At 34.6% G+C, this 15151-nt stretch overlaps 1 protein-coding gene across 9 annotated transcripts in view; it reads left to right on the top strand.

The window, feature by feature from the left end:
- The window catches only part of LOC134707840 (TBC1 domain family member 5-like), a 42122-nt gene extending 30209 nt beyond the window's left edge, over positions 1 to 11913 (top strand). For all 9 annotated transcript variants that reach the window (XM_063567923.1, XM_063567922.1, XM_063567921.1 and 6 more), the window contains 3 exons: positions 5887 to 5986; positions 7023 to 7102; positions 7960 to 11913. In XM_063567923.1, the coding sequence (XP_063423993.1) occupies positions 5887 to 5986; positions 7023 to 7102; positions 7960 to 8526 (747 nt within the window). In that variant the 3' untranslated portion in view covers positions 8527 to 11913. The remainder of the gene's footprint in view (positions 1 to 5886; positions 5987 to 7022; positions 7103 to 7959) is intronic.
- Positions 11914 to 15151: the final 3238 nt, after the last annotated feature.

The raw sequence follows: 15151 nt of genomic DNA, 5'->3' as shown, positions 1-15151 counted from the left end.
CGGACATATACCCCTGTTTGCCCATATTCTTCCATTCAATTTCCTCAAGACAGAAAACATAAGGAAAGGGGATGAAGGGGTGGGACCTATAATTTATGATGGTAAGTATTTATCTAATAAAATCCAAATTTACTTTAAAATTTGAATATTTTATAGCTATAAATACGTTACCATCATAAATTCTGAGTAACAGAATCTAACGTAAAGCTGAATCCCCTGTAACAGAAGAAACAGGAGGAAAGTTCAATCTTTGTGCTGAAACTATAGGTCCAAGAGAGTATAAACTCTCGGCAAAAGTAGCCATAGATTGGAGGTAGTGAGATATAAAAGAGTTCTCATTTCTCCAGAAACCTGCAGACAGTACCTCTTCCAAAGATGCACTGTTAAACAGAGCCCAGGATGTAGAGATACCCCTAACATCATGAGCTTTAACATTAAAACTATTTAAAAGTTCTGCCTTAGAAGAACCATAAGCTAAAGATATGCATTTGCATATCCAAGTAGAAATAGTTTTAACAGAAAGATCTGAGATTCCTTTTTTAATAGGAATAAAGAGTCTTGAGTTAGAAACAGAACGTAAACTACACGTTCTTTCCAGATAAATAGAAAGGATTCTTACTGGACATAAAAGTACAGAAATAGAATCGCTAGGGAGTGCAGGAATCACAACTGGTTCTGCACCCTTATCTGGAATCTGATTCTTTGCCAAAAAAGCAGGATCCGTTAAAAGAGTAACAGAAGATTTATCCCTGTTAAATCGAAGGCAAGCATCAGAAATAGAGAAGGCATGGATTTCACTCCTTCTCCGTCCAGAAGCCAAAGCTAAAAGAAAACAGCATTTATAGGAAAGAAACCTTAAATCTATTGTTTCTGCTGGTTCAAAAGGAGGAAGTTTTAAAAAGGATAAAACTAGTCCAAGGTCCCACTTAGGAACTAAAGTTTTTTGTCTTGGTCTTTCAAGACTAAAACTACGAATCAAAAGAGAAATATGTTCATTGATTCCAAAATCTGGGCCACCAGAAATATGAATAGTTCTTGAGATAGCTGATCTATATCCCTTAATAGTAGAGGGACATAATCCTTTGGATTCAAAAAGAAAAACTAGAAAGTCTGCTAATTGTTGTACAGTGACTTGGAAAGGATCAATTTCCCGCTCACTACACCAATCTGAGAAGATTGACCATTTTGCATCATAGACAATGCTAGTGGAGTCTCTGACAGACTTTGTGAGATGCTTGGTTGCTCCTCCAGAAAAACCTCTCTTTCTGAGGCTAACCCTGAGAGAAGCCAGGCGTGTAGATGAAGTTTTTCTGGATTTTGATAAAGAACCTTGCCCTTGATTTGAGACAGAAGGTCTGGTCTCAGAGGTAGAACTAGAGGACAAGCACATGATAGGCGCAGAAGGTCTGGAAACCAAGACTGTTTTGGCCATGCTGGAGCAATAACTATGATCTTGCAATTTTCCCCTGCTATTTTCTGAAGTACTGGGGAGAGAAACCTGAAAGGAGGGAAGGCGTACCCGAACATTCCTTTCCAAGATAGGCTCATTGCGTCTACTGCAAAAGATTTTGGATCTGGAACCGGAGACACAAATGTTAGAAGTTTGTGATTGAGACTGGTCGCAAACAGATCTATCTGAGGTGACCCCCAATGAAGAGTCACAGCTTTGAAAACTACTTGAAGTAGTTCCCACTCCGTGTTTACTGGAGCAAGAGATCTGGATAGAGTGTCGGCTAGAATATTGAGGTGCCCCGCAATATGTCTCACCACTAGATGAACCTGGAGTTGAAAACACAGAAGGAGAATGTCTCTGGCTATCTGATAGAGAAAAGGTGAATGAGTTCCTCCCTGATTCTTGAGATAAGCTACAACTGTTGTGTTGTCCGTGGCCAGAATGACAGACTGATTCTTTAGAGACATTTGGAAATGATTCAGTGCAAACAGAACTGCTTTCATTTCCAATACATTGATATGCTCTTCCAAAAGATCTGGACTCCAGACTCCCGAGATTGTAAGCCCCTCCAGATATGCTCCCCAACCGAGGGTGGAGGCATCTGTGAATAATGTTAGACTGGGAACTTGAGGGGACAGACATAGGCCCCTCATTACATTTTCCCGTACTAACCACCATTGAAGGTGTGGAAATAAAGGCTGAGTGATTGGAATCAATGCTTCCCATTCTTGTGAAGCTGCAATCCATAACTTGTGTAGATAAAACTGAAGCGGACGAATGTGAAGTCGTCCCAATGGAATTACATCTGCCAGAGAGTTCAATAGACCCAGAAGTTGCAAGAATTGACGTGCTGTGACTGATTGAACCGTCAGGAATAAATGTATTTTCTGACATAGTTTTGTAAATTTCTCCTCTGGTGGGAGGACTAGGCCTACACTGGTTAGGAAATGTTCTCCCAGGAAAACAAAGTCTTGAGACGGAATTATCTCTGACTTTTTCCAAGAGATAAGGAAGCCTAGGGACAGAAAACAATTGATGACCAAATCTGTCTGAACCCTCAATTTGATTGGGCAAAATTCCTTGAGAAGGGAATCGTCCAGATAGGAATGAATCTGAATAGACAGGGAATGTAGGTGAGCTATAGCAGCCTGCATGATCTTTGTAAAAGCCAAAGGGGCTGTAGACAGGCCAAAAGGGAGAGCCTTGAACTGGAAAACTTTGTTGTTCCAAACGAAGCGAAGGTATTTCCTGTAAGTTTTGGAAATGGGAATGTGGAAATACGCGTCTGAAAGATCCAGAGAAGTAGTCCACATTCCCGGAAGGATTGAAGCCCTGATGGATCTGTTTGTTTCCATTTTGAAGTGGGGAACAATAAGAAATTTGTTCAGAATAGATAGGTCTATGACTGGCCTCATTCCTCCAGTCTTCTTTGGAACCAGAAAAAGACGGGAATAAAATCCCGGAGACAGAGTTAAGATCGACACCTCCTCTATTGCAGCTTTTTGAAACATAGTGTCCACTTCTACTGACAGAAGTTGACACTTGACTGGGTCTTGTGTATGAGACAAACTTATTGGAACTGCAGATAGAGGAGGTGGGTTCTTGAACTGAAGTGTTAATCCCCCTCGAATTATTGACAGCACATAACAGTCTGAGGTAATTTTCTTCCACTGATTTAGGAAAAAACTTAACCTCCCCCCTACTGGTATTGATTTTTGAGGAACTTGTTGTAAATTTTCCCCTGGGGAAGCTGTCAATAACGTACGAGGGGGCAAGAACCTAGGTACTAGACCCAGGTTTCTTTGAACCCTTAAAACCACCAGAAGGCTTACCTGAGCTTTTTCCTGAGTTATTGGGTTTGTTCTGCGGTTTGCCGTAGTTATTCTTCCTTTTCTTAGCAGAAGAAGGAGGACCACCTGAAGCAGAAGTACTATTAGAACTAGATGTTGCATTAACCGACCTCTTGCCATTAGTAACTTGTACACTAACTTTGACTGGAGGAGGATTTTTGCTGAGTTCCTCTTGAACCCGCTGTAAGGGTAAACCAAACATCTTGTCAGAGAGTGGAGATTTCAGTAAAGAATCTTTCAAAGGCTCAGCTATAGAAATGTTTTCAAGAAACTCTGCTCTTTTTGATAGGGTGCAATTAGCAATAGAACCCATTAAAAGCAACTGAGATGAACCTAAAGCTTTATCCAGTTGAAGTAAGAAGGATCGTACTTCTGCTGGAACAACCGAATCTTCGCTGTTAAGCAAATGTCCGGTTGCAGCTAGAAAATGTTCGGCTGTGCCAAGAACTTGAGAAGCACTACGAAGGAGATTCTCAGTCTTTGACCAAACAGGTTGAGTGAGACGAAGACCATCTACTGGCTTTTTTCCCAATAAAGATGACACAGATTTGTCACAACTGGGAACAAGTCTACCCAGTGAAGAATCAAAGATATCAAAATCCTTGTACTTAACCTGATCAGTAAAGGATGACATTCCAAATCCTGAGATATTGTTATTAGAAACCTTTTCACTAGCAGAATTAGCGATACCTTCATTAATAAATTGTAAAGCAAAAGCCATATGGCCAGATTCAGGAAAAGAATTGTGAGAAGTCACAGTATCCTGAGAAATACCACAGGAAGCCTCAAAAGTTGAAGAAGGTTTCTTCGGCTTGGAAGGAGAGAGAAAAGGGATATGTGCTTCATCCCTCATCAAGGTATACACCTTATCCCTAAGATCCTTCAAGGAAGGAGGATCCTCAGTCTCCTTGGTGGGAGGTTGTTGAGCTGACTTAGAAGAAGGCTCAGGGGCCGTTTTCGATACCTTGGGAGAAGAAGAACTTTCAACATCCTCATCAGTGAGGAAAGCCCTTTCATGACTCCCAGGGGAAACAGAAAGCTCGTCATCCTCCCTCTCATCACATTCTACAGACTTAGCTGGAGAAGGTTGATGAGAAGAAACTCTATTTTCCAGTAGAGTCATACGACTGGATAGAGTATGGAATTCTGCCTTGAAAGACTCACCAAAGTCTAAAAGTAACTTCTGTAAACCATCCAAAGGTGATGCATGATCAGAAACCTGAGTACCATGTGAAGAACTAGAAGCTTGAGAGTCAGGTACGGTGGTAGAAGGAGCTACTGCAGAAGTCAAAGATACTGCTACGGGTAGAGCAGGAGCTAAAGGTGGTGCAGTAGCTACCCCAGAAGGGGGACCATAGAAATTGTCCCTATAAGGCCAAAAACCAGGTTGGTTTGGCATAAACCCACCATAAGGGTAAGACTGTGGCCAAGGTGGCTGAGACCATGAGGGTAAAGGTTGTGTGCCCGTGTTGGGAAGCATATACCCACAATAGGATAATGGGGGTCTAGAACCTGGCAAGTTCAAGCCCATAGCTGTACCTGGGACAGAACTAATAGTACCCGCTGAATTAACAGACCTAGATAAAGTATGAGTCACCGAAGTTGACGTAGGTACCCCCCCAAAATGCATGGCCGAACCTTGTGAAAGGGTCGGATAGGTAGCATTACCAGACACCGTTGTCGAAACTCCGGTCAATGTACTGGTAGTTTGGGGGGGACTTAAAGGTAGTGACCCATCTAAGAGATAGTCCGAACCAGGAATACTTACATACGGACTATTCAAATTAAAGTCCATAATAAATTTTACTTTAGTCAAAAAAACACAAATAATTTGTTTAGAAATTTAAACAAAACAAGGGAATATATTTCCAAAAAAAAAATACACAATATATATGAAAAGCAATTAAGCTATTCAAAAAACTAAACACTTCTCTGTTGAATCTGTTTGATGTGCACGTGTGACCGATGTCGCAGATGGAAATTGAATGGAAGAATATGGGCAAACAGGGGTATATGTCCGGACCAGTGAGAATACGTTTATTTTTAGTTGGGATTTTCCATCTGACCTATGACGCAATTGGGGTTACACTCAGAATTTATGATGGTAACGTATTTATAGCTATAAAAATCATTCTATGTTCTGCAATTTAAAAGAATGTAAGCAGAAATGGAACTAAGGCTAAACATTATATTCTGGAATACTAAAATAAAACCTGCTCTCTGATATTGATCGATAGAATAGTTGAGATAACCATTTATTAGCATGAAAAAAATTGAGAGGGAAACAAATAATCTTGTATGTTGCGATTTCTGCTAATCAGCAAAGCTAAAAAAAAAAATAGTGTTCTCAGAATTTTTTTTCAGAAAAGACAAAATTGCTTAGTTTTCAAATATTAAAGTGCAATATGATAATACATTTTTTTAAAGAAATTAGTTGTATACCCCCTTTCTATAAATGGCAATAGCTTGAATAATAATTTTTGCTATGGCAACCTAGCCATTCTTTACTTTTTTTTTATTATATTAAAATTTATAATTTAAGTACACTTTTAAAATGAATAGAATATCTCTATTTACTTTTAGGAAAAAGAATATGAATTTCAAATTGGTATTCTGCAAAACCAGGTGTCAGAAAAAGAATCTTTGTGTGATTATGCATCACAAAAGTTAGATATCCATATAGGTAAAGAGTTTTTATCATCACGAAAATTAGATATCCATATAGGTAAAGAGTTGTTTTTATCATCACAAAAAAAATTAGATATCCATATAGGTAAAGAGTTGTTTTTATCATCAAAAAAAAAAATTAGATATCCATATAGGTAAAGACCATTAAATCATCAAAAAGGCCTAAAAGGGGCCAAAAAAACAAGCATTTTCCTAGTTTCAAGACAATTACTTGAGGTCAAGTTTATGGATCTCTCTAAAATTATACAGCAATGTCAATACTTCAAAGGGAAAGCTGGGAATGAGTTAGTGGGTAATTACTGAAAGAGGGGTTAAAAAATGGTAGTTTGGGGGGGGGGGGATTTTTTTTCATAAATTTTCCATTTTTGCATTGATTTATGTTTCTTATTTGTATATTAAATAAAAAAAATACTGATAAGGCAAAAGATACACCTTATTTGATGTGTAAATTATTATATAAAGTATTGTGTTATACCAGAAAATATTAAATTGCGTAGTATTGCGCTATAGCACAGTATCATTGGCGGATCCAGAGGGGGGAACCCCCGTTTTTTTTGGACGATCAATGCATTTGAATGGGGACATATAGTTGGAACCCCCCTTTATCATGGGTTGGGAACCACCCTCCCCCCTTTTTAAAATGGCTTGATCCGCCCCTGAATATTGTGCATTAGCAAGAAATCTTCAATTGCACACTCTTGTTATATAGCACAATATTGTACCAAAGCAAGAAATCTTCAATTGGACAATATTGCACAATAGCAAGAAATCTTCAATTGAAAATTAATATGAATATTTCAACCCATTTAAAATTTTTAAGATTTTTCACAACATTTATTTTGTGTCAGAAACCTATATTATGTCAATAATTTGATCACAATCCAAATTAAGACTATATCAAGACAAGCTTGAATATTGTGTCCAAACTTGCACCAACTGTTCAGGGTTCAACCTCTGCAGTTGCATCAGGCTGTGCACACTAAGCATTTTATTTTACATTTATTCAAGTTTTGTCTGACATATAATTACAGATCGTCTGCAGTCAGAACTATTACAGCAAAACTTGCAAAATGAGGATGAAATTCTTGTTGCTATAGCTGGTATTAAACAGGTACTTTTTTATGTTAAATATATTTTTTCATATACATTCTAAAAATGAACAATAATACTTATTGATGTAGTAAAAAAAGATTGACATTGTTTACTGTGGATTCATTATTATTCGTTGGATACTAATTTTTGTGGGTTTCGTGGGTTCAGGTGAACCACAAATTCTAATGTTCAACGAATAACATATTTTCAGTAGGCTTTGTTACATACAGAGATTTACAAAACCTCAAAATCAAATATCCTGAAAAATGCAAGTTTTCAGCAATCCACTAAAATTGACACCCACGAAAATAAATGAATCCAGTTTGTGACTTATGCAAATGTCGCATGTAAGATTTAAAATGAAGCTTTTAATGATGTGATAAGCTACATAAGCTAAGTTATCTATGAATTATACAGGAATGTTTCAACATAAGCTAGGCACTGCGGCTTCCTTAAACAATAAAAACTGACTGTCACGAAATAGCCCAAAAGTGGGGCTTAACAGAATTTCTGTAAGACCAATTGTCCAACCAATAAATTTTTGTTATACTGTTTTCAGGAATTACAAATCAAAAGTTCCTCAAATTTGGTATCACCTTCATGTTTACATGCTTTACAATGATGTGCTTTTTCAGATTTATCACTCAAAAATGAATGTTCTTTTTTCTTTTGAAAAATTTGTTAATTTTTCATGCAAGAGTTATAGAACTTTAACTGTATAAAGATTTAATTTTCCTCAATCCACACACAATTAATGAATACCAAGTATGTCTTTAAAATTTGAAATTTTTATAATTGTTATAACTTTCAAATCTATAAAGCTGTCTAAATAAATCAAAACACCAGGGTGGAATCGCAATTATCTATATTTTTCAGGTCAGAGATTTACTTAAAGGAACTCTTAAGTTTTCACAGAATCTAGTTGATGACGATATAGTTTTAAAAACTTCACAGAATTCTTCACAAGATTCATCTTCACCAGAAACTGATTCTCCAGTGGTGGATCAACCCATTAACCAAAAGGAAAGTGAAGAAAAAAGACCTAAAATAAAAAAAGGTGGCAAAATGTTTTACATGAGTAGTGAAGAAAATTCAGAAGCAGCAGATTCACCAACCACTGACAATCTAGCAAATTCTAGAATACCAGAAACAAATTATGAACTGAATGACTACACAGAGACACACAAGTATAGGGCTGAACCAAAAATAAACAAAGCTCTTCAATATGAAGGAACAAAAGGCAATAAAAATAACATTAACAGAGGGGAAAAGGTTCAAAATATGACACATCCACCTGTACAGTCTAGTAAAACAGAAAAAGATAGTCTTAATCCTTTTGACAGCTCAGATTCAGAGGAAGATGAAAATTTTTCTCATCCGCTTGTTGATACAAATGAACAAAATATGAACCCTTTTTATTCTGATTCAGGAGATAGTGCTTAGAATATAACAGTAATTTCTTTTTAACTATGTCAAAAAGTTCTTTATCTGTAACTGTTTGTACTGTACTAAATGTTTATGATTAATACCTGGATCGTTAAACAACCAACAATCAATCTTATATCAGGAAATTTATGAATAATTAAAAACTTATTATAGTAATCCTTATGTCATCAACCATCTGCGTATTTCCCCACTTACTAGCAGTTTTATTTTATGCCAGGAGTGTTTCTTCTTTTACATAAAAAAAAACCCACAACCTTAAAATACTGATATGGTGTAAATAAGCTAAATGACAAAAATATTAGATTGTGATAAAAAAAATCTTTGACATCCCATCTTACTTCAAATGGACATATTGCGTTCATTAAAAACATGTTTGCATTTATTTGGTTTATTTTATCAATATTAGAGACATTTCCTATGAATTATACAGACAAAATACATAATGAGTTATCTCCCATGTGGAGTTTCTCCAATGAGTTATCTCCCATGTGAAGTTTCTCCAATGAATTATCTCCCATGTGAAGTTTCTCCATAATGTCTAAGCATCTTTTAAAATTACAAATTTTCATAGATATGATTGAGTTATGAATTCACACTTGATTAATTGCTTGTCAACTTTACACTTTTTTAATGAAATTCCACTAGGATATTTTCAGTAAAGCAGGTTAGTTTTCTTGTAAAAAGGAATTGTTCTTTTTTTTTAGCAGAAAAAGATAATTGTCAAATTGATATAAAATCAGTCAAATAGAAAATAAAACATTAATAAATCATTATGCATAGGAATAGATTTAAGGAATAACAGTAATATATTTCAAGAGTTACCACTGTAAATTCACCAACTGACAATGGGAAAACAAATACAGTACAATTTTCTAATAATGTTCAAAATTAAACATTTCAAATATCCCATAAATGTCAACTGTAACTGTATCAGAATTACTTATTGAAAGGTGCAAGACTACGAATGTATGCGAGTGCTTAATATTCTAGATTCACATACATACTCAATTCCATCGTATAGCAAGTAAATCTCTCAACTCTATTCCATGGAAAGCAATTTAATTTAAAATTTATTAGAATAGGGCTTTTATTTTATTCAGAGGTACCCTACCGCATAATCACCACTCAGGTGTTGGTTAATTTAAACAATTACATTGTGTAGAGATAGTTCAATTTAAGAATTCATATGATATGTAAAAGGTTCCCTTTTGAATTTTGTTTCTGAGAAATTTTTTATGAAGGCATGGTTAATTCATGGTAATAAGAGTCGAATCAAATTGAAGGAATTCATTCCTGTAATTCAAATACCACTAGACAACAACACTTAAGTAATCTACAAATTTATTAAGTCTTTATTAATTCTTGTATTTTGTAAAAGTCGTTAACATTAAGCTCTTCTCTCAAACTCATCTTTGTAGTTGATTTATCCTAGAAATTTTAAATCAGCTAATTCTGTTCACCATGTGACATCAGTGCATAGTATATATGTATTTTGTGTGATTTATGGGTAAAAATCTTGTTTATGCTGTTATTTGTAGATAATTGTTAACCCAATAATAATGTATTGATTTGTTAGATATTTTATTAAATAGTCTATTTGCTGAATATTGTTTATATAGAATGTGTATAGTCATGTAAATTTTGTGAATTAATAATTTTGTGATATTGTTTCCGTGTCCATCAGATAATTGCTCATTTATAGTAAAAGGTAGAAAGTTTTTAAAATACTTGTCATTTTTCAATCCATTAATTTTTTTTTTTTAACATACAAAACACAGTATATTCATGTTGAACAGGATATTCATGATTAAAAAAGGTATCACCCTTGTGTATATTACATTTATTCAATGTTGGATATGGAATGATTTTAATAGTTATTTTTTTTTTTATTTCAAATTTATATCTTTCAAAATAATCATTAGAAAAGATTTTTAAATAGAGGGTGACCTTAGCCAAAGTTTTATTTTAGTTAAGATATTTTGAGAAATGTTTGTTGCATGTACTTCACTTTTTTTTCTTTAAACAATGACTGTTTTTTTATTTTTCTCTTTAATCACACTTTAAGGATGTACTTAGGTGAGGTTAGGTGAAGTTAAAATTGATACTATAAGCTGGTAGAGCATCAACTAAGGATAAAAATAAGTAAAAATATTGGTAGGTAATGGACCTCCTTTTCGAGATATTTGAGATTTATAAAATATGGCAGGACAAGGCTGACTCTGACTTTTACCTTATATTTGCATTGGTATTATTAGGTCTCAAAACAAAAGAAAGAAAATTAAGAATCTTTTAAAATTTTGGTAAATGACCTTTCATGAGCTATTAAGTCTTATATGAATAAATAAATGGGCGTTATGGGGCAAATTATTTTACATTGTATTGTATGGAAAAACAACAAGGAGTCCCAACATTTGACACAAATTCTTAAACCTCACCTAAGTACATCTTTAATATCTTTATGAGTAGACAATTCTTGCAGGAGTTATGCATTTTTGGCCATACTATGCTGTCTATTGTAAATCATGACACCTTGTGAATGCAACTCCTCTGCAGAGAGTTTTATACTTTGTAGAATTTTTGCCATCATGTAGTTAGCCATGTTTTAGAGGTATTTTGAGTTGACCATGCATTCTTGCAAAAAAGGGGTTTGAACCAAGGAAAAAACCCTCTCCTTTGCCTTTGGATCTGCCTCTGAACAGATCTACTCTGATATATTTTGCCTGAAAGCTTTCATACTTGGTAGGATTGTTTGTCATCATACTGTACACTCATTTTGATTTGATCATTTCTGCTTAAGATATCACTTTTACCATTTTTGGTCTATAACAACATGCTCAAGCTATGTGACTGTGTTTCACAATAACACAGCTGCATGTGACATTGACCCATATAGTCCAAACGTTGCTCCTTTTCTATCGTTCTCACATTTCATGTCGTTTCCTTTTTTATTTCTTTTTGAACTACTGTAAATTCAGAAATTAATGCGAGGTTTTTATTATTGCGAAAAATGCGACAGAGTTGTGAACCCAATAATCTAAAGTTGCATTTTGAAATACTTTATATGAATTTAACAGGATTTTTCTCAAAATCGGAAAAATTAGAATTGCATTTAAGTCTAAGATTACAAAATCACAACAATAAATGCATGCAATAATTTCTGAATTTACTGTAATAATCCCAAATTGCAGTGGTTTTGCACAAGGATAGTAATTTTGAAAGGAATACATTTTGCTCTATGTCCTTACATAAAATCTGTAAACCATAATATAAAAAAAACTGTGCAATACAAGAAAGGTGCTGTAAATTCCTGAATCTATGCTGATCTGTGTCACTTTATACTTTACTTATTATTAATTTGTGAAAAATAAACATTCATCAGTCATATTAATGTTTTCTGTTTTAAGAAGTGTATAGAAATCCAATGTGTACCACAATAATTGACAAAATTTTTATTTTTTAAACCAGCTATGTCAAAGGAGATATAGGAGTCAGAATGACAAGGATAATACACACAATAGATAAATCAAAAGCAAGCAACTGAATAAAAAGATCATAAAAAGCAGTGAGTGGTTATATGACACAATTTACTGATGCTGCAATAAATTGAAAAGTAAATACCTCATTATCATGATTCATTGATCGATGAAATTTTATGCCCCATTTATAGGCATTATGTTTTCTGGTCTGTGGGTCTGTCTGTTCATCTGTTAATCCATCTGATTATCCGTCTGTCCCACTTCAGGTTAGAATTTTTGGTTGAGGTAGTTTTTGATGAAGTTGGAGTCCAATCAACTTGAAACTTAGTACACATGTTCCTTATGATATGATTTTACTCCATTTTCACTGCCCTCTGAACATAGAAAATGTTAATGGGGATGGGGCATCCGTGTACTTAAGACACATTCTTGTTTATGATAACTTAAAGGCCTATATCCCAGATTCTATCAGCAGCAGGTTAACAATATTTGGAGTATGGAAGATTTAGAGGTGTTCAAGGTCCCATTAAATAGGTGCATGTGACCTTGATCTCATTTTCATGGTTTTTCTGTTCAAGCAAGTTTCTCAGATTCTATAATCAGTAATTAAGTTTATTCCGTATTTGGTATAATTGAAAGGCTTGCAAATCCACCTGGCAGGGTTTTCTTCTTTATATCCCTTTGGCTTTAATTTTTATGGAGCTTGATGAAGTTTTGGTATTTAATTTGTTCCTTTGGCAATACTTATTTGGGTTTTTATATGCATTTGATGTCCAAGTAAGACAGAGAAATGTAAAACAACAGATTGTGTAGATAATTTTAAACTTAAAACCTCTTGAAAACTAATTTCAAGTGATGGGGAAGTTGATGATTGGTGCTTTTATATGAGAAATACGTTTTGATGTAACAATAGCTGGAAAAGCATCACTGCTCTTTACTGCTGATGGACAATGTCCTGATGGTCTCATTGTTGCATGAATAATAGATGTAGGGTATACATCAATGGGGCTGCAATCCAATGACATTATTAACCAAGTGGCATCTGGCTGTCAACGTAAGTCTTCAACAACATCAATGGGGCTGCAATCCAATGAAATTATTAACCAAGTGGCATCTGGCTGTCAACGTAAGTCTTCAACAACATCAATGGGGCAGCAATCCAATGACATTATTAACCAAGTGGCATCTGGCTGTCAACGTAAGTCTTAACAACAGAAATGGGATATCAACCCAATGACATTATTAACCAAGTGGCATCTGGCTGTCAACGTAAGTCTTCAACAACATCAATGGGGCAGCAATCCAATGACATTATTAACCAAGTGGCATCTGGCTGTCAACGTAAGTCTTCAACAACATCAATGGGGCAGCAATCCAATGACATTATTAACCAAGTGGCATCTGGCTGTCAACGTAAGTCTTCAACAACAGCAATGGGGCAGAGACCCAATGACATTATTAACCAAGTGGCATCTGGCTGTCAACTTAAGTCTTCAACAACAGCAATGGGGCAGAGACCCAATGACATTATTAACCAAGTGGCATCTGGCTGTCAACGTAAGTCTTCAACAACAGCAATGGGGCAGCGACCCAATGACATTATTAACCAAGTGGCATCTGGCTGTCAACGTAAGTCTTCAACAACAGCAATCTGCAATAAAAACTCAATTGTCCATATAATATGAAATGGTTTTTTTGTGACAGGCACATGAGAATTGTGTCACACAACATCCTGGGGAAACAGTTAGGACTTCTGTTTAGCAAGAATAATACAGATGTTACCTTTTTAGCAAGTACATGAAATATTCCAACTAAACTTCTAAATCTAATTTAAAGCTGGGTCTTATATCAACAAAAAAAGAAGATGTAATATTATTGGTTCACTAAAAACCTATAAGTTGTGTATTTAGTCAAAATCATTGTATTAAAGGAGATTCTGAAATATTTCTGGAGCTCCATAGTTCTATTTCAAGTATCTTGAAATGGAATGGTAGAAATTGTGAAAGTATTAAGGTAGCAATACACAGTTAGGAAAAAAACTTAAAATTGACACCCATAATTTTTAAACACCCTCTTTCCCCTCCTTTCTAACAAATAAGGCTTAATATTTGTGTTATGCATGTATATATTTATAGAAAGAGAATACTCCATAGATTTTATTTCTAATGGTCATAATGGTGAAATATAATCCCTTTTGGGTGTAACCATGGCAACAATCTGCATTTCTTTGATACAAAATATAGCAAAAAAGGGGGATGAATATGTCACAAAAGTCTCCAAAATTTGGTCCAAAGGAAAATTTCAATCAATTACAGTAATACCTTTCCTGAAACCATAGGTGTATGTCTATCAAGTGGTCCTTAAAAAAATCATATGCATTTTGGCTCGTTTTTCCATAAAATTGAAAAGAAAAGAACGAGCGCAAAATCTTTGTTGATAAACACTACAATAATTTGTGGACCTATGGGCGGTACAGATAGGAAAATACAGACTGCCAAACAGATAAATGGCCTATCAAACATGCTAAAAACAATCTCAATGTTTATATAAACCCACTTAGAAGGCTATATTATTAGTCTATTATCTAAAAAAATATTTTATAGTACAAAAACTTTCATATTTAAAAAAATCACCATGGCCCTAATGCAAAACTAAACTTCTAACTGTGTATTGCTACTTAAAGATATCCTGAAATTGTGATTGTGAAATTTTTAAGGATATTCTGAATTTAAATTATGGAAGTCTTGAAATATTCCAGGATATCCTATCATTGTCCTAAAATGTATGAAGTCTTTGCCACTGGATTTTTTTTATGATCATTACTATATTCATTCTTTCGAGTTTTTCTGTCCTAAATTAATGTTTTTGAAGTTACTGGCCTTAAGGGGTGTGCGGTTGTCATACATGATGGATATTGTAACCCTGAATATGCATGAACTATTTGCCACTGGACACTAAACAATTTCTTCATGCAAGGTATGGCACTTAAATTCAAATAATTGAAGTAATAGCTATTTTTGGAGTCAACATTTAACTTCATCTTTAAGAATATTTGATCTTTTCGAAAGAAATCTCTGTATAAGTGAAAAACAATTACATTTAGTGTTTGCGATATCACAAACTATCAACACATTTACCAAATTGTA

This window comes from Mytilus trossulus, chromosome 2 (assembly GCF_036588685.1).
Source record: "Mytilus trossulus isolate FHL-02 chromosome 2, PNRI_Mtr1.1.1.hap1, whole genome shotgun sequence".
Taxonomy (NCBI): Eukaryota; Metazoa; Mollusca; class Bivalvia; order Mytilida; family Mytilidae; genus Mytilus; species Mytilus trossulus.
The sequence above is the reverse complement of the archived record's forward strand: the minus strand, read 5'-3'. Positions and strand labels throughout refer to the sequence as shown.